The sequence below is a fragment of the Lepisosteus platostomus genome, chromosome 26, assembly GCF_059453375.1.
Source record: "Lepisosteus platostomus isolate fLepPlt1 chromosome 26, fLepPlt1.hap1, whole genome shotgun sequence".
Taxonomy (NCBI): Eukaryota; Metazoa; Chordata; class Actinopteri; order Semionotiformes; family Lepisosteidae; genus Lepisosteus; species Lepisosteus platostomus.
The window spans coordinates 12,061,745-12,082,648 of NC_142636.1; the positions used below are offsets into that span (position 1 = coordinate 12,061,745).

Sequence of the window (20,904 nt, forward strand, 5' to 3'; positions counted from 1 at the left end):
CCCTCATCATCGATCCAAATGTTTGCGCCATACTTCTGAAACCTAATGTTGTGATTCGCAGTCACAATGAAGGACCTGTCAGAGGGGATATGGAAGTTAAGGGAAATTGTTTTAATGCAGAGCTTTTCATCCTGCTCATCTTCCACAAAGACAGAGACATAAATGGCTCCTTCTCCGGCAATTTTGGAGTAGTCGTAGGCAGGCAAGCGTATGTACCGGATCCTGGTGTCAGGCCTAAAAATCATTTGGTAATCCTTCTAAGCTAAATGATGAGTCTATCACCATTTCATCCATCCTCATTTTATCCACTTGATAAAATATCCGAAGAGGCTTCCCTGTTGCATTGGCCACATGGGTGTTAGAATGTTCATTCCCCATGATATCCTTCAGAATAAATGGAGAAGTAAAAGAAAACAGTTTTAACAAAGTTTGAGAAGTATTTGATTATACCACTAGATATTATAAATAAGCAACATATTTACTTTGTTTAAAATAAAAATTAAAAATAGAAAAAGTAAAGTGTCAAAATCACCAAATATGCTAATTGGAAAGTTGAATTTAAATTAAGCGTGTCTAGATATTTTCATCCTTACACATTCATTTTCAAAACGACTTTTAATTTAAAAACATCCAATGCCACTATGAAGAATGTACAGTACATGGTCTTTCAAATGTATTCTGACATTTTGTTCTCACATTTTTGCTTAAAGAGGCTATTATTACATGTTAAATACACATCCTATACCACACATTCAGGAAGAAATTTGCTGTGGGAAATCAATTTAATCAATTGACTTAATTGGTGCTTGTCTGTGTACAACACAGTGGTTTGCATGGTTTCATTATAAAGACACCTGTAGCTGTGAGGTCAAGTAAGGAATTTTAAGCAATGATCTAATAATGAAGACCCAAAGAGTCTCCAAAACAAACCAGGGAATAAGTGGTATAAAGAGACTGATTTGGAGAATAATCTGAAAAGATTAAAAAAACTTAAATATCTCTTTGAGCTTGAGGAGTAATGCTTCTTAATCAATCATTAAGAAGAGGAAAATGTTATAAAGGATAATGTGGAAAACTGTGAGGCAAAATTAAACTTTTGATCTTGTTGATCTTACCTGTGGTCTTGAGATTCTGTAGAGCAATGCTGATCAGCTTCTCCAGGTTTCTTAGATTCTCTCTCAAAGTCTCCTCTGACTGGGGTAATGCATCTCCTTATATGTTTGTCATAGATTTTTGTCTCTGCCCCTTAATCTTGTGATTGGTTATTTCAGTCAAAGTAAATTGAAAGTTTCATTTTTATCTGGCCTTCCCTATGTTCAACTTGTTTTGTGAGAATACATTTCAGTTAATGTAAATTGAAAGTTTCGTTTTTATCTGGCCTTCCCCATTTTCAACTTGTTTTGTGAGAATAAAAAAAAACACATCTCTTAGAATTTCATATTTACTGTATTGCACATTTCCTATTTTTTTCTAAAATTCGTTTTTTTGTTACCTCAGGCATCATATAGGTCATAAAACTAAATAATTTGTTGCATTTATGTTCCATTTCATTAACAGGTTGTTTATCAATCTATCCATTCATCTGAAGGGTTAAATTATTTCTCTGTTCACCTTGTTCAGCAAAACACCAGCTGCAACATTGAATTTATCTGCTTTTGATAAGACCAGGGGCCTGCAAACACAAAGGAATGCTTGTTTTAAGAATCCGAAAGAAATATTTTATGTGTAGAAGGCCAATCACAACTACCTGCTATTAGAAAACACCGATACAGCTCAGTTACATACTGTAGATATCTTATGATTGAAGTAGAAGTTTGCTTAACCAATAGAAATTCAATAAAATCGAAGTTTTTCTTTGTGAGACTTTGTCTTCCTTATCAAGTAAGTGTATAAAAGGTTAGCTGTAACCTTTCTTGTTGGAACAATCCTCCTAATTGCAGGGAGGATGCTTCTATTCAGGCAAATCAACTCCTCTTCTGCTCAACAAAAACGTCTCCAGTGGAGTTTTACTCTACAATATGGCGTTGCGAGCAGGGTACCACACCAGGTAAGTGTGTCCTCTCTTCTCTTTGAGAAGGCGAGCTTGCGCGGCTGGGAAAGTCCTCTTGGCAAAATCAGGGGGACCTCAGACTGTGGTGCTGAGGACTCAGGGTGAGTCAAGGGCAGGCTGAAGAGGCTTTGATTGACCGTTTGTTTTGTCACTAGGAGATGTCGTAGCAAAAACCTCAGGTAGACTGTGACTACAGATCTCCATGTTCTGTGACTCTGTAAGGAGCCAGTGTTCTCTGTTTTGTGGCCGGTTGTGGCTGCGTCAGTTGGAGGCGGAGAGGCGGTAGGTTGAAGGGGTTTTAAACAGTATTTTTGTGGGAGTTTCTGGTGCGGCTCAGTCGGATCATTGAGAGTGGGGGTGCAACTATCTGAGCTGGTGTCCAAAAGAAGAAAAGAAAAGTTTGAGCTGAACAGGAATATATTGTGGTGTTTGTCTTGTATGTGGTGTTTGTTTTGTAATATAAGGATTTAAGAGATTTTAAGGATTCATTCCTCCTCATTAACCATGACATCTAACAGAAGAATAATAGCTCAAGAGGCATTAAAAGAGACACAGAAAAAGGTACAGAAAATTAAAAGTAGTTTGTCATCCTGAAAAGAAAATGAAAAAACAAAAACATGGGGAGTACCACTCTATCTGTTTAGACACCTGTACCTGTGAGGTCCAACAGTCGAGTAAGGAATTTTAAGCAACTGTTTAACAAAGAAGGCCAAAGAGCTTCCAAAACAAATCAGGGAATAGGGGGACTGATCAGTAGAATCATCTGAAAAATCAAAACCTTAAATATTTCTTTGAGCTTGAGAAGTCATGCTTCTTAATCAATCATCAAGAAGAGGAAAATGTTATAAACAATAAGGTTGTGGAAAAGATCAGAAAAAACGTTTTAAAAAATTAAAATGCGCTCTCTATTAGGTCAGAATGCAGTGGAATGTGTACAATTCCATCCAGACACTTCATCTCTCTGGCTGTCCTCCAGACATGCACATGGTGAAAACTGTATACAGTAGGACTGCAACTGTGAGGCCAGTGGTGAATTTGCAAGAGCAACAGAGTTCAATGGCTGAGTGAAAATGTGCGTGAGTCTATAATAGCCCAGTCAGTCCACAAATCTGACCTGCTTGGCAGAGAGCAAAACTCATCTCAGATCCTGCATAGGCATTAAGCTGACACTGCAAATATGTGGCCAAAGGAGCTGTGGTAACAAATGAGGAAGAATTTTAGCATAAGTGTACAAGATAGTAACTGTTCTTGCTAACAAGCTTTTTCTGCCTAGCGACAGTAAGAAAGAATAAACTGCAGGCACATCTTTTGATCTGCTGATGCTAATGCTATATTCCACAGAATGTCTTAGCTGAACTTTGCACGTTCTATATGTATACTGTACATCCTTCGGACCAAATAAAAGGAGTAAGTTTATTTCTTAGTAATTACATCTCAGTCAGTTGTTTCTTGAAGGAGACCAGGCTATCAGTTTCAACAGCATGGCTGTTTAGCTTGTTCGATACTAATATAACTAGTCAACGACAAGGTTGGGATCTGAAGCCATTTCTCCAGAAAGACAGTTGAAATTGAACTAGCTTTGCTACTTCCAATGCAATTAGAATGCAATTAAAATCATGGTAGTGTCTATAATACAAAAAGGAAGAAACACTGTTCAATAACAATCAGTTTAATTTATTTAGCACAGGTTACCAAAATACGAATTCTTCACAATACACTTTTTTATAACAATATGATTAGTAAAGTGTTAGAGCATTGTACAATATCTTATATTAATTGTTCATGGATTGGAAGGAAGCTTCAATACAGGATATTTTTTCTGTGCAGCAATTGGAAAGAGTTCTTAACACCTACAGCCCATCTTTACCTGTAGTTCTGGTGAGTTCTGAGGTAACTAATAAACCTATCAGTCTATGAATTTTAGGACATGATCATAGATACACAGTTCTCTCTGCAAGGCAAACATAACGTAGGTATGTACATACAGTAGTTACACAGGTTAACATTTTAAAATATCTCATGGAATATCTAGACAGTTGAATGCTAAAGTAGAAGTAGAATGATGACAAAAAAATAATCTCTTGGTGATTTATTTTTGTGAGCTGGAAACAGTTTGATTGTCGGTTCTAATCTTTCTTCTTGAAAGTTCTTGCCCATCTACATGTTGGCATAAATGTTGTCATAACTGGTTCCCATAGTCGCAGAATTCTCATAATCAGGAATGTCATCATCTTCCTAAAGGTCATTTTTGTAAAGAGTAAAGCAACATATTAGTAACACATAATTGCTGAGGAGATAAAACTAAAGAAGAAGAAACAACTTAAATAAACTTGAAACTGCTCTTCTGAAACTCAGATCTTAAAGGTTAATAGCTAATGCTACTTACTATACAGTGAATTTGTACATGGAAATATACTCCCATTGTCTCCATGTGACACTGTAATTAAATCATGAAGGAGATCTATATTAAATTACAATGGTGTGTGGGAAGGCCATGAAGAGGTTGAGAAAGGCAACAGAGATGTCAGAGTTGATGGGATGAAGTCAAGGGAATGGGAGTACGTTACAAAGACGGGTGGTATTTATAACCTTGCTTAGATATGAGATCCAGTATGAAAGAGCAAATCATGATGAACAGTAGTCACTTTGAGATCAAATAAAGTTACTTGGAACAATACAAAATTAAAATTTAGCATCCTTATTCTCAAACAGAGCAAATTAGCTAGCTGGTTTCCATTAGGCGAGAATATGGGTGGGTTTTCACAAGAGGCTTAGGCATTTCTAAGGCACTTCATCAGAATCACATTGCAGAATTGCGAAAAGGAAACCTTTAGTGTAAGTGATAAGAACAGTACAATGAGAGCTGGTAATATTCGTAATTGAGGAGTCACAATTTATTTAAAATATCATATGCATTACCTCTGTCTCCTCTAAAGTGACAAAGTGATTTATTTTCCTATAACTGAATGGAAATAAATAACTGTGAACTATAAAACTTGCAAATGATTTCCTCGAATTTCCCATAGGCATCCAAAGAACTTGGATTATTAAACTGTTTTCAAACTACACAACATGGAAAGTGAGTTTTGTCCCTTTATTTGCAGAAGGGAGTACCTACTGTACCTCTGTATATCCAACATTGTGCCTGGAAAAATCACACTGACTGTCTGGAAAAAAAACAGGTTTCTTGTCGATTCTGCAAAAGACAAAAATATTGTTACAGCTAATGTTGTAATGTCATTATTGTAACAGTAATTATTGTAATGTCATTCTCTATGGTATTCCTAGAGAATACATTATACACTAGAGTGGCCTTTTAGTTGTATACTAGTATATTTAATTGTATAGTACCATGATATCTGAGACAACTCAGAGTTCCTGATTGTAATGGAGAATTACTGTAGATATTGACAACATTGTTATTTTTTATTCAACCATCAAATTGAAGTAATTCTCTTAAATTATAAGACCATAATTGGCATGTACTGTATGTGGGTAAAAACACAAGGTGTTCTTCAAGACTTATAAACATAATGCAGATATTATGGAAAATCAGTCATCTTGTTTCAATTGAAAACACTTACTTTTTAGGAGAAGGGAAAGGTGGTTTGGAAACTTTATTTGTCTGGCACTTTCCACTGCTTAAGTCTACATTATTAACTCTATGAAAAGCAAAAGAAGGATTTTCTGGTCACTTACTGAGGTTACATGAAAAACAGATATATTTAAGGTAGAGGAGGCGATTCATGTGCAGGGTTTGTATGTCTATGCATTATTTATGTAATAACAGGTTGAATTCCTGAGAGCTTTAAGAAAAACCTAAATGAGATTCCTTGACTAATAAACGGCAGATAAATGGGCATGATGTGCTGAATTACCTTTTCTTGTTTATATTCTCACCTATATAATTCCGTTCTTTGCATAACAATAGTTATAGGTTTGTCAATACTCTGGATAAACATACTGAACTTACTGGCCAGTAAAATTAACACATCAAAGTCTGTCAACATGGAAACTCCTCCAGAGTGTAACCTTGGACTGGCTACCATGATATCTCCAGTGATATCCCCAAATCCCCAATTTGTATTTTTAATGGGCTGAAATCACTGTTTCTTTGTTTGTACTGTACTGTATGTCGAGTGCAAGTCTCTTTATGTGACCAATCCACAGAGCCTCGACAAAAGATAGAGAAACACACTGCGCCACAAGACCAGTATCAAATAATGAAGAGCTTGAATGATCATGAGAATCATAGACGACATCACTACAATGGTATAATTTTATGCTTAGAGACATGTTACCTGTGCCTTTTCTATAGTATCTCTTCATGGGACTGGCTTAAAGTATTGATTCTCAGCTAAAGGTTCTTGAACCCAACCCCAGTCTTCACAGTGGTGTGTGTTATCTTATACTTGCTTGTGATTGACGGGAGGCTGCCTGCCACCAGAATTCTTCTGTTGCCTACAGACAGAGGAAACCATCAATTAAGTTATAATTGTTTGTCAAACACAAATTTCAAGTAAAAGTCATTGACACAATCTTGAATTATGCTAGTGCTAGTGTTTACAGTGCCCTGTAAATGTGTTCAGACCCTTCCTGTAATGTCCCATTTTGTAAAGTAAAATGATGATCCAAACATATTTTTTTCCAAACTTAATATTTTATTCTAAACACAAATGCTCAAACTGAAGACACCCATACACATTCCACTTCTTAATGATCTAATTTACAGTGCTCAAAAAGGTTTTGTACATTTCTGAATTATTGTACTATATACATTTCTCCTGCTTTCCCACATCTTTTTCTGAGTTTTCATTTACTTGAAGGCCAAGCTATAGATGTACTGTAGATCTACCAATGCCCGAACTAGGGTAAGGTTAAGGTTTCAATGTATAGACAATTTCTAATTTTTGAATTTGTTGTTGGTCAGTCATAAAATGGACAAAAACTCAACTTTGGAAATGACACTTTTACATTCTGAACTCTCTAGTTTTATCTCATTTTAACTCTCATGTTTGAGAATTTTGATAACTTGAGTTACACAACCAACGCACATTTTTAAGAACACAATATTGTAAATAATATGCTACAATAATTTGTAGGCCAAATGTCTTATTGAGTGTTTTAACTTACCTATATGAAATTCTGTTCCAGAAAGAGACCCTGGCGATCAAAAAGACAAGTAACACATTAACATTGTTAAGCCATGAAAATGACCTCCTGTATGGGGAGACAGGGACTAGGAGTTAATTGAATTTGAAATGTGATAATATTGTTAATAGTTACAAATATCAGCCTTTCATATTACTGCAGATTGTTTATTATGTTTGTTCTTTGTTATGCATGTTTTTGTTAAATCAATACACTGTATATTTACAGTATATGCCATGAGACTGCAGAATGTTATGCTTGATTGGTTCCTAAAAGTAAATAAAATGTAGTTACCATTTCTGATTACAGCAAATTAAAACCTCAACATCACTGCAATGTAGTGATGTGAATATCATGAATATAACATCAAAATCAGATGCACTGTTAATGCCACTAAAACCCAACAGATATTTATTTTTTACATTAAGGCAAAGGGGATCTGAAATCTTCGGCGACGTATCTGCAAATGGTATTATGAAAAAGCAACTTTCCCTTGGAGACATCTGTGTCACCTGTCACTTGTGCACTTGCCTGTTGTGAGGCTGGCGTGAGGGGTGCTCGGGTTCTCTGGAGAATCAAAGCAAATGACATGAGAAGAAATGCAAGACACTCCACGTGTAATGAGCAAGGGTGATTGAACCTGAAGCGCTATGTCACTGAAAACTTTCAGACCGATTACTATCTTGCTTTGACACTCTAACCTTTACTGTAAGATCTTTCTGGGAGTTAATCAATGTTTTTATGCCTCGCTGTCCTGGAACATATCCAGTTGACAAATTATTTTGTCAGTATTTTCAAATAGAAAAACATAATAGATATAATAAAATACATCTCAGCAACACAGATACAGGTTGGTGTTGATCTACTGTTTGATATTGTAACGCAACGGGGGCTCAGGCGGGCGCCCTTGCCGCATTAGGTCGGCCCCATCCCGACTGAGGCTCGAACCCGGGACTCCCGCGTCTCTCTGCAGTGACCTAGCCCCGTGAGCTAAAGAGAGATCTCTCTACAGCCCAGTAGCTGTAGTCCTGCTATCACAGGGAAGGGCGGTGACATCACCTGCTCTGGTACGCCGGCTCTTACACAGTACCTGTCGGCCGTAAGCGTTACAATATTATGTTAACACACTGATGTCACTTAAAACAAAATAGTAAAGTCCAACAGATATTGTTTTACATTTACAAGGCAAAATAGATCTAAAATATTCAGTGATCCATTGGCAAATGGTATTAAGAAAAAGTGACTTTCCCTTGGAGATCTTACTGCCACCTTGTTACGAAAAAGTAGTGAGGACCCTATGCAGAAAACCAGAACAATCTCTAGAGACGCAGACGATAAAACAATGCGAGGTCTGAAAGCTGTAGGGAAACAAGCCAGTCCACAAGTACAAAACCAGAAGCGGAGCCAGAAGCCGAGAGTCGAAACCAGAACGATAACCAAAGTACCAAAACCCAAAACTAGGAGACATAGTCGGAGAACAAACCAGGGTCAAAAAGCCAAAAACCAAGTAGTTAGTCATAGCGAAAATGGAAGTAGCTCTAGCCAGGAAAACCCCCAATACTGAGCACAGGGGAGAGTGTGACGCAGCTGGGGTAAAGCTAATTGGGAACCGTGCTGGAAGGGGAGGTGGAATGACGAGTCCCCCGGGGGCGTGGCGTAACACGCCTGTCACTTTGTGTACTTGCCTGTCGTGAGGCTGGCGTAAAGGACGCTCAGGAATCTCTGGACGTTCTCTGGAGCATCAAAGCAAATGACATGAGGAGGAATGCTAGACACTCCATGTGTATTGAGCAAGGGTGATTGAACCTGAAGCACTACAGTATGTCTCTGAGAACTGTCAGAGCAATTACTGTCTTTCTTTGACACTCTAACCTTTACTGTAAGATCTTTCTGGGAGTTAATCAATGTTTTTATGCCTTGCTGTCCTGGAACATATCCAGTTGACTAATTATTTACTCAGTATTTTCAAATGGAATTAAATAATAATCCTAGTAACAATAAAATACATCTCAGTAACACAGATACTCAAGGTGTTGATTTCTTCTTTATTTGAGGTAAACACACTCGTGTCACTTAACACAAACTAGAACCAATTAATCACGTACAGTAATTTGTTTGATTAAAATTACAGAGTTCTATTTTGACTAAAATGACTATGGTAAATGAAATCTAGTAAAATGGACCTCACACCTATTTTTCCTACAAAATCATAAAACGTGAATCTACTTACCAACCATTTTCTATTTAATCATTAAATATTTTGAATATTCCACATAAAGAATACATAGTCATTCATCTCTAATACCAGCTTTAACAAAAACCTAACCACTATCATTTTCCTCTTCTTACACTTTTCCTCATATAATTTTCTTCAGTCTTATTCATAAACATTCTATTGGAGCCCAGTTTCAACTCATTTACTTCAAGGCCAAACTACAGATGCAGGGTCTAGCATATACTACACACAATAAAGGATATCTTAGCCTGAATATTTACTTACCTCCGTGATATCCTGTCCCAGAGGGACCTTCTGGTGGAAACAGCAAAACAGAAAGAAACTGGTAGGATTTATTAATATCATTCATTTCTGTTTTTATTTTGGTGGGTGTCATTTTTTTAAAAAAAATAGATAACTCACAGTAAAATATTACAGCTATTTTTAATAAACAACAATCAGTCTTTTAAAGATGTTGTCTTATCCTTCAAAACCACATCTTTAGCCATAGAACAGACAGCCACCAATGATATACAGTAGTACTTCCACCTAGTGGATGAATGAAACTCTGCTTAATGTACCAATACAGATAGCAGAAAATAAAGTACACAAACTGCAGAATAAACTGTTATATGGAAAACTGTTATATAGATAACAGTGTGCAATAGTAATCATATAGTAACAATAACGCATTTAAAAAGACTCAAACCATCTGATAAAGTTAAGACAAAGTCCAGTCTATTTCCAGCCCCCAGATGGTAATCGATAATGAAAAAAACTTTAATATTTAAACCATATGATTATAACACAGACTTACAGAATATTACATACTGTAATGCTTTTAAACTGCCTGAAGTTTTGAGGTTTATACGATAGTTTTAAAATGCTTTGACTGATTGCTCCAGGTACCCATTTCAAATTAAATCTTGAATTAAATAGTTACCATTATCAGCAATGCTGACAGATATGCTCCCTTTGATTTCTCTCCCTTTCATCTTTGGACTCACCGAAATTTCCACAGCATCAGAATCTCTCATTAATGTCACCTGTAATCCTACAGCAGGTTCCATTTCCCCAAAAACCCAAGAACGCCATGAACAACGAATACCCACTGTACCCAACATGATTCAGGCTCAAACTAGTGATGTCTGACCCATAAGCCTCAAACTTGTGATCGAGCCAGTCAGCAGTGCCTTCTCAGCTGCCCACTAATAAACAATGCAGGTAAACTGTGTCAATTTACTCATAGGTCAACATGAGCATTTTACCCTCCATGGCGCTCCTGATCATTCTTTCTTACCTGCGGTTTGGGCTGGACTTCAGGTTTTCAATTTCTTTTCTTAAGGGCCAAGTCAAATGACATGAAACAAAAGTTAAAAGAAAAAAAAATCAGGCTCTTAGCTGACCTTGTCAATGCATTTTGAAAATGTCACCATTATTCACTTTAAAGACTTCCTCACTCAATGGCTAAAAAGTGCATTCCTCTAGAGCAGCATGTACCATGTGTTCTACAAGGTGTTTCTTCTGATATATTTGCAAATTCAGAGTTCTAGCTTCAGAACATTGTAAAACACTTTAAGTTGAACAAATAAAACCAATAGTAAATTTTAACTTATACATTATAGGTTATATGTGCAGTCTGGTCTTCTTTAGAGTAAAAAGGCTTGAATCACCAAATATCAGGTTAAGGTCTACGCTATATACATACTGTATAATGTTTAAATGTCTTTCAGCAGCATTTATATGTCCCTACTGCCTAAGCCTAAGTGGCTCCTAAATGTTTTGCCTTTTTCATTTCTGACTCCTGGATACTGAAATCACTTTCAACTGTCTCGTGGGTTCAGCATATCTCCAGTCATGACAAATAAGGTTGTTGTATAGTGTTGGCAAAAACGTACTTGTCTTGAGTCCTCCTCCACTTGTATACACCCCCAAGTATCAAAGCTATCAGCACCACAGCGATAACAGGGACTATAATGTGCAGGAAGTTCTGTTTTTCTGAAAACAGAAATGGGGGAGCTGTGAAAATAAAAGGCTCAAAAGCACAGAAAGGGCAGTCTTGGCAAATTATAACTTTTTTATGCTGAAACAATGGTTAAAAAAGATATAGACCAGATCCACATAGGACATACTGTATACTGCACTAGTTTTATTTTTTAGACGACTAAATATTAAGGATGGAGAACGAATCTAGAAGAACCTGGAAGTGGGAGAATGGAGAAGTGATACACAAAGCAGACAAGATGAGTGAACAAGCGTGGAGGGAAAAAATAAAGATACCATCAGTACAGTAGAAGCAAGGTGGTTGAGACAGTGAGGTGTAGGTGAGGACCAGGGTATAGAAAGGATTGCCTGTGGCAACATTAGTCACATGCAGTGGTGTTATTGTTGGTTACTTACTTGTTTTCACAGGTAAAGTTAAAAGAATAAAAGCAGCATTGGTACTTTAGATCCTCCTCTGATTTGAAATTTTGCCAAAATAAAATATCCTGATACTCAGTAACAGTTAGTTTCAAGGGTTGGAATAATAAACAAATCAGAACCTTTATGCTCTATTTACATACAGTATTACAGAACTTTGATTTATAGTAAATTTAACAACAGCTGTTAACAAATTACAACTTAATTCAAAATATTAACAAAGAAGTATTGATCAACTTTTAGATCAACGTTTAGGGGAGAAATGGGACTGTGTCAAGTATTCATTAAAATGGCACAAATTATAATTAAAAAATGTTCAATGAATTCCAGTGAATTCCAGACTGTTATGCATACTGCTGAATTATAATGTTTGTGTAGGTTTGTATGATACACCACCATTTTGTACAATATTAGGTCTGGAAAAATGTGGTAAACACTGAAAATAACTGATCATAAATTTAACACAATTGAATTTAGTGTGTATTGACTTACTGTAGATAGAGCAGCTACAGCTGGTTTAAGACATTGAGAAAGAATGTTTTTCACAGGTAATGTTAAACTGTGATTTTTAGATCTGTCCGATAAGAAGTAACTTAACATGGAAATAGAATGGAACAGCTAGAGAGCTACTGCTTGTTTAAGTTTATGTTTGCTAGAACTGGAAGATGAGAACTTATTCGAAGTGGAACACTCATGAGAGTAAAATTAGGAATGAAAAGAGTCAAGGACAACACAGCACTAGTTGGACACCAACTGATGGGGGTAAAGAAGGTACCAGGCACAGTGAGAGCTGTGAACAAGGAAGCCTGGACCCAGTGCAGACTGACACTGTGTGCTCAAGACTCCTACAGAGACAGTGAAAAGAAAACTGGAGAAAAGGGAGAAATAAAAATAAAGCTAGGTTAAGGACATAGGTGCAGAGGGGAAGACACTTGTAGAAAGTAGAAAGAATAGACAACAGCATGGCAAGTGCAGAGAGCCATTCTGAGGTTGAAGAGTTACTTGTAAAAGAAGGGGTGAGAAAGTGACCCTTAATCTGGCATGAAGGAGACAAATGAGTAGAGTTATGGGCAGCCAGAGAAAATTTACACATAGGATAGAGAAAGTAAGAGATCACAATTTGACCACAACTTGAACAATTTGTCAGTGAGGGCATTTTCAGAAACTTCTTTTCAAGAGTAGGAGAACATAAAGTAATCATTTTCATTTCCACATTCATGAGAAGGACACTATCCATTTATTATTGCAATGATACTTACGTTTCACATTTAAAGTCATAGAGTTCACTTCTGTCCTCTGTCCCCAAAAGTGAGCAGTGCATCTTAAATCCTCATCATGGTCATTGGCTGAAGGTACAAATGTCAGCAAGGATGTCACTTCCCAATTGCCAAAGCCATTATTTTTGTGATAAACAACAGGCTTTGCATCATCACGGCTCCAAGTGAGATTAGGGGGGTGTGTAGGACAGGTGTGCTTCACTGTACAAGTGACCCCATAGGCACTTCCCTCATAAGCTTTTGCATCATGAACCAAGACAGGTTTTTCAGGATTTTCTAAGAACAAAAAGTAAAGAGTAAAACCATGAAACAACAAAATCATAACAATCCATTTATTTAGTTATCTACAAAGAAATTGTAATAAGGGTTTGTAACATTATTAGCTGTCATTAACTTTGGGTAACATTAATTAGTGCCTTTTCTAATTAATAGATCTCATGTCACACTTTAGTACCAAAAAGCCCTCCATAATTTAGGTGATATCTGATGTTTTGTAATATGCTTGAAAGTGGATTGTTAACAATATCATTTGGAGTGTGAGGCACACTTCAGAAAGGATTATGAGTTCCCACACAGTCACCATGTGTTAATTAAGAATCCCAAAAAGATAATAAATATTTTTTCTTACCCTTAAATTGAAAAGTTACACAGTTATCCGTAAAAGAATATTTGTCTGTATTTTCTAATTCAACCCTGAAACAGAATGGTCCATCATCATGGGTTTGAACTTTATCAATCTCCAAGGTGCAATTTTGATCCCCTAAATTTCCAACTATCCTTGTGCGTGTTTGAAAACTATCCATCACTTGTGTTACGTCATTGTGATAGATGTATTTTGGGTTACTTCTTGTGCTGTCTTTTGCTTCCCAAATGGCTCTCACTCGTGCAGAAGACTTCCTTTCACCAGGATATTGAAAAGTACAAGGTATCACCACACAGGAACTGGTCAGAGCATCCATTTGGGGAAGAACTTTAACCTTCCAGACATCACCAAGTACAGGAAAATAAATCTCTGGAAACAAAAAGACTCAAGTAAGGCTTTAGTTTTACAGCTTGGTCTTTTTTTGATAAACATTTAGGTTTAGAAACAGTTGAAAAACTCTTGCTGTCTATCTTTGAGAATACAGTAAAAAAAGGCACGAAACAGCCTACAATTTATTGTTGCCAAAGGCAACAGATACAGGTAGTTCTTATTTTATATAGTCTTAATATGTGCATTATTGTTTTTTAAGGAGACATACTGTACAATGTCTTAAAATTTAGAAGACTGTCATTTTCCAGATTTTTCCAGAACTCAACCTACCAGTATGTTTTTGACTGTGGCAGGAAACTGGAGCACTTGGAGGAGCACTTGAATCATCAAATGTAGAACCTACTGTACTTGCTCATGCTTTGTTTCCTTACATCTTGCAGTTTTCCAAAATATTTTGAATCCTGATTTTATCATTTTTCACATTTGTATTCTTTGAGCTTTGAACTCTGCAACAGACTTTCGTTTCCTTTGTAACAGAAAAGTGCAACATCCAGCGTCTTAATGGTTTACAAGAACTTCTTTCCAGTAAGTCTTCCTTCCTTCAACACCCATCCACTGAAACACTGAAAAATCTATTTTGTTGGTATCAAAGCTGTCTGGTTTAAGCAGGAAATAAAACATTGGGCCAAAACCCATTACCAGTTCTTGCATGTACTGTACACTCCAAACTCAGCCACACTGTTCATTTAGAGTCAGTTTTGACAGTCCACAAGTCCCTCAGTGTTTGACTTTACACTTAAAAGTATAAAATGTTGTCAGCATCACTGATTTAAAGCTTTCCTGTGAAAACAATAGGCTAGCCCTGATAAAAATGATACAGAAAATAAACCAAGTGAATCAATTTTTTCTAAGCTAAAGAGCTTTCGCTGGTTAGCATGTTATAGAGAATTGCAGAAAAGTTTTCATAGTTTTTAACTTAATTTCTTTGTGGGTTATTAGCATTTTACTGCACATGCCATTACAAATTCCTTTGTGTGCCAATAATGGCACAAGTGCCGTAAATTGCCAACCCCTGCTCTAGACCATCTTCTTAAAATCCTTGTGTCGAATCTTTCACAGTAATTCAGAGAGCATCAGAGATGGTTTCTTTAACATGACACAGAAATGTTGCCTGGTTTTCCTCAACTGCACTTGTTTCCATTTTCTTGTTTTGTCGATAATAATCAACAGGTCCAAACAAATCCTATTAAACATCCACCTTCAAAAAGTTCAAGCCTCTGATTTTGGGGTTTTTCAGCTTTCTTGGAAGCCATCTTGGACGTTGTCTTCCAAGAATTCTCCAAATCTTGAATGAGTCTCAAAAGCCAAATTACTGTACATCTATGAGAACAACCACAAAAACATGTTTCTCTTCTGAAAGGTAAATGTACTAGAAAGTGAGCTTCAGGAACTGTGAGAGAAACTTTCAAATCCCACATGCAAGATACATACTTTACACCCCCAATCATCAGAGCACTGACATAACGAAGCAGGCAGAAAGGTGCTGGTGCCAAGCTGTAAACATTGACATGGATATTGCATTATGTGGTCATACTGCCACCTAACATCACACTGTTACATGTTCAAAAACCTGGAGGTACAGCAGATCTCAAGATACCATCTTCACAGAAAATGTCATTCAGATACCAGTCACAACAACCTCAATCTATGGCAGTTCCAACAAAAATACAAAAAGTGAAATATTTGTTTAAATTCTCTGCAACGCGGCAAGAAAGATATGCATCAAGGACCTTGAGTCAACACATTTAACAAAGCTGAGATGACTGACATCAACTGAAATGTAGACTGACTTCTAGCCAATCTAGGCAGTGGAAATCCCAGTAGTCATTACTGTTGAGGAAACCACTGAAGAGTACAACGAAATATACTGTAGGATATTGTCAGGAATGCTACTGTACCTGAACAATGCACACATACAATGGATTTGGATCTAAACAAGATGAACACTAGTAGGCTAGGATCTACAAGAAATTAAAAAAATATATATTTAACTACAATGAACAAGAAGAGAACCTATTGGGAAACCACAATTTCCATAGCCCAAGTAATACAAATCATATACTGTACCTACTAGTCAGGAGGATTAGGAGTGACACGCAAGCTGTAGAAGGTTCTATACTAGCATATACATTAATATGTTCAGTAATTGAGAAGAAGTATAAAAAGAATGGTAGTTACCTTGTATGCACAACAATTGTAGCATTAACCTTGCAAGAAGGTCCATATTTCTGGTTCTGCAGTTTACACTTCAGAGCAATCTGCCAAGACACTGAATCGGGGTGGGTTAAAAATGAAACCATCGTTAATGCAGCACATGATTTAGTCACAAATGCAGTCCCTTTCATAAAATAAATGAATAAGGTATCCAATAAGGTTGAAGGTGTTGTAACAGACAAAGAAGTTCTAGATCCCAAGATGAAGTTTAAACAGATGAGTTTTATTGAATGCAAGGAACAATAAAAACGAAATATTGTTCAAAATACAGGTACAAAACTTCCAGTTTATATAGCACTTTTCTGTCGCTTCTGACGTAGCTCATTATCATGGTAATGGGGGGGGGGGGGGGGGTCACGGTGTTCAGACAGTTCACAGACTGGTCACTCTTAATGGTCCGTGTTAGGTTTCCTTCCCTGGAGGGTTTCCTTGCTGGCCTCTGGAATCCTTATCAGTTATCCTCCTTTCCTGCCATAACTCTAAGCCTAGAATGTCTTGTGTCACAAGAAGGCCAGTCCTTGTGCAGAAAGGAACCAGTTAACCCCTTCTTCACATCTTATATCTTCATTGGTTTTCTATTATATTGCTTCAAACTTGAATGGCTCTGTACAACGCTGTCAATTAAGGGTTCAGGGCCTTTTTTCTTTAGGGGTTTCCTTTATTACTTATTAAAACGCTTATACATTTTGTAAGTTACTGTCACTGATTAACATTCAGCAGACATTGACACTGGCATTAAGTGCAGACTATTTCCTTTTTTCCCTAATTTTGTAAAGTGACCTACAGTATGTGGCTGGACAGTAACAATAATTTTCAATTATAACAAAAATTTACAGGTTTCAAATCAAAGGACAATTTACTATGATACATGTGAACTAAAAGAGTTATTGTTCTAAAAACTAAACAATTAAACAATCCTTAAAACATGAATATAATATAAAAGTCAATTTTTGTCAAGATGTTTTAGCCACTGAGACCTAAAAGAAATCCCCTTTCTCATTTCAGATGCACACACGACAAGACAATTTTAGATATGGGAAACTGTGGGTAACATTCCCTGAATTTGTTTAATACAGTACAGCTTACAGCTAAAGCCACAGTATATTTTTAGTCTACATCTGAGAAGTGAAAGAGTTCCTTTATTAACCACAAACTTTGTCAAATGCCCTTGTTAGTGAAGCACACAATAGCACAGGTCTGTATAAAACCAATTTCTATGTAGATACATTTCTTAACCTAGAGATAAGCGACACAAAATCCACTTTTGCTGATGTCGACATCTTTCCTCCACCTGTTTTCTTAACATCCACCTCAAAATTATGGCTTCTGAATAGATGTAAAGTAGTACAAATGACAATTTTGTACTCATTGCTTTCTGTCCTTGAAATGTGTCAGTTGTTAAAACAAACATTGGTAGGTTGTAACCTGCTGTACTCTGAAAAAATATTCATTTGGGAATACCAAATTTTTGATTGTCAACATATCAGTGTGGGCAGTATGGTAGAGCAGTTATTAGGATACTGCCTCTCTGTGCTGGGGCCCTGGGCCCAATTGCTGAGGTGCTATCTGCATGGAGTGTATATGTTCTCCCCCATGTTTGTGTGGGGATCCACCTGGTATTTGGGGTGGTTTCCTCCCCAAGTCCAAAGATGTATCGGTACTGTAGGTTAATTGGCTTCTGGGAAAACAGGCCTGTGTGGTATAAGCATGTCTGTGTCTCTGTGTGCCTTGTGCCCATTGCTTGACAAGATAGGCTCAGGCTCTCCTACAGCCCTCTACTGGATAAAGTCAATAGCAAATGGGTGGATGAATGTCACGGTTTATACCATTTAAATCATACTGTTTGTTTCACAGCATTAAAAAACCTACTCTAAATCTTAGTTTTTAAATATCTAAACATTGTGTGATTGTGCTCTGTAAGTTGTGTTTTAGTAATAAAGTTATCTCCAATTATGATGTATCTCTATATGTTGACGATGAATAGTAACATGGGTCTTTTGAAATATTAGCAAACATACTTTCAAAGTTGCCTAAATAAAGGAATATACAGTAACCATAAGATTTAATGTTAATGTACTGTATATACAGAATGTACACACAATACAATTCTGTTGATACTGTTTGTTCCTTTGTAGGTTTTCTAACAATAGCACAGATACAGTATTGTAAGACTAAGCTTACATCAGTTGCAGTGGCTGCAAATACAGGAACATCTAGCAATCCCTTGCATTAAGCTCTTTGTCACATAATAACAACAAAATCAAGTGAATTAACAAAATATTAAATCCTGTATATTTTGATTTTCTTTATTTTAAAGAAAATGTAAAAAAATGTCATTTTATAACCATCATTTTCCCCACTAAAAATCTACATACAGTATGTAGATATACATAATGTATTCATTTAGGAATATAATTATAGATAAGCAGCCACACATTCATACATGCTATCTGATTTAATTGCCTTTGTAGTTATTTTAAAATTAGTAGTTATTAATATTTAAATTAATATTTAAAACAATTTCTACCTTAGAATGAGTGCAACTTTAAATACACTGACACCTACTGTATAGAAAGACTTTTAAAGGTAATCTTTTAAACCAAATCAAAAAAGATACTCAGCTCATGTAAAAATAGAATAAATTCATATATCTTAATATAAATGCAATTCATCTTTTGTCTTACCATACTGTGCTTTTCTTTCAATTTCAGTCTTGAAATAGCTATGTTTCTTGCAATGCCAGCCTCAATGCCTTTTTCATTCCATACATTGGCATGTGTAAGCACATTAAGGGTACATCATGCTATTTTGAATTTGAAGCTCAATAACCAGTTTAACTATGACTTGTTTAAAGGAAGGAAAAGAAAGAAAATACCAACTTAAATGTGGATTGTATTGAAAATTTAAACATCTTAATTAAAGAGCTGCTTACCTTTTTTTCCTACAAGAAAATACAATATTTTCCTTGTTACACTCAATACTGTTCTGTTTGTCTTCTGGCGTCCTGTCAGTTTGAAAGGGTTTTATCATTTAAAAGTAGAAAGTGAAATCTTTGTGATAACACAGGAAACAGGAACTTTATTTGCATGTATTTCTAAGGTTCCATATTTGGTTGTGAGAAGAAAAAAAATCATCAAGTAAAACTAGTAGGAAGATGCTCAGTATGCCCAGTGCAAACGTTATCTAACATTGTAGCATGGGGTTATTAATAAAAATGCATTAATCGTTTCTGAAATGTCTCAAATGATAAAAGTGGTTAGGTTTTCTGACTTGATTAGGAGATATTTCATGTTAATTCCTGTGAAAGAGCATCCAGCTATGTTTGAGTGATTCTGAAGAATATTTTATAGGGTACTTTAACCTTTTTCCAAATACACATATTTATAATCCTATATTAGAGTTATAAAGTACACCCAAAAGTAACATCTACGTCATGTTTATATTTCAAAGAAGACATAATTTAGTTTTAAAATAAATAATTATCATTGTCTCACAATGCCTACAGTATATCTCAGGACAAACTATTTTGAGAGAGTTCTTCCACTAATCTGGTTATGACAAATATAGTAAAACCCACCAGACAACCAGGGCTGGTTAGAAGTGACAAATGAATCAAAAGTAAAATGCTGTGCTATTTGTGATGTTTTGTACTGTGGCTTTAAATTGTGAAATGAAGCAGATCGGTTTAACCTACACATCGTGGAGAGCAAGTGGCAGTCATCATCGAGGGGAAACAGGAAGAACCATTTTAATCACATTGAACGTCATGCTTAATGCACACCATTTTTTCATTTTAAAGAAAATGTAAAAAAATGTCATTTTAAAATCATCTTCCCCAATAAAAATCTACATACAGTATGTCTTCAGAAGAAGGCTCCACAGCCTAAACGTTGTGTTTTTTTTCTTCTTTTTTTCAGCATGGAATAAACCTATTACTTGTTCATATGGAAGAGAATATTTAGTTAACCTATACTGTACCTACGCCAATGGGAGAATCATTCTGCAATTTGGAAAAGTCTGACTGTATGAAATGCCGAGCATGAAGTCCAAAGGACTTATATGGCATGCTTCTGAACACCAGTGACCGAGTTGCTTGGTATCTGATCAGGAACATGTTGATGGCAGCCAAAGAAGGCAGGACTTGTTTGAAGTGAATGGCCTGGGAATTATTATGCAGAAAAACAGGACGTTTCTTTGAAAATTGCAAAAGTGGGAGAGGATCCAGCTTACAGTCATAACATTTTCCTTTTTGGATAGCAGCAAACTGGTGGGAGATCCTCTTTGGTCATGTACAGAAGTGTATGGGAAATTGAACTCCACTCAGAAGAACTTTAATAGTGAATGAAGCACTCCTAAGTTCCTTTGCAACAGCAGTTGAAGAAAGAGTTGCTCAAAGATGAATAATTGATGTTGGAAAACAATAACTGAAAATACTTTCAAGCAGTCCGATATCAACAAATGAAGCAAGGTGTAATTCCCGTTAATATGGTGTTTTACAGTAGATCATCTGAAGTTATTGTTGGAAAGAATCAGTAAGAAGAAT

At 36.2% G+C, this 20,904-nt stretch overlaps 1 protein-coding gene across 2 annotated transcripts; it reads right to left on the bottom strand.

The window, feature by feature from the left end:
- Positions 1-3,703: 3,703 nt before the first annotated feature.
- On the bottom strand, positions 3,704-19,435 carry LOC148640176 (uncharacterized). Of its 2 annotated transcripts, none has more exons than XM_088620408.1 (14): positions 19,294-19,435; positions 16,326-16,416; positions 13,743-14,126; positions 13,097-13,390; positions 11,315-11,414; positions 10,717-10,755; positions 9,702-9,728; positions 8,887-8,934; positions 7,733-7,768; positions 7,184-7,213; positions 6,467-6,511; positions 5,635-5,712; positions 5,174-5,246; positions 3,704-4,285 (listed from the first exon to the last, which is right to left on the bottom strand). In XM_088620408.1, the coding sequence occupies exons 2-14, from the start codon at positions 16,369-16,371 to the stop codon at positions 4,208-4,210; spliced, it is 1,278 nt and encodes a 425-aa protein (XP_088476534.1). In that variant the 5' UTR covers positions 16,372-16,416; positions 19,294-19,435; the 3' UTR covers positions 3,704-4,207. The 2 variants fall into 2 exon arrangements, with proteins under 2 accessions (XP_088476534.1, XP_088476533.1); XM_088620407.1 differs by having other exon boundaries at positions 9,702-9,731.
- Between the last annotated feature and the right edge of the window lie 1,469 nt (positions 19,436-20,904).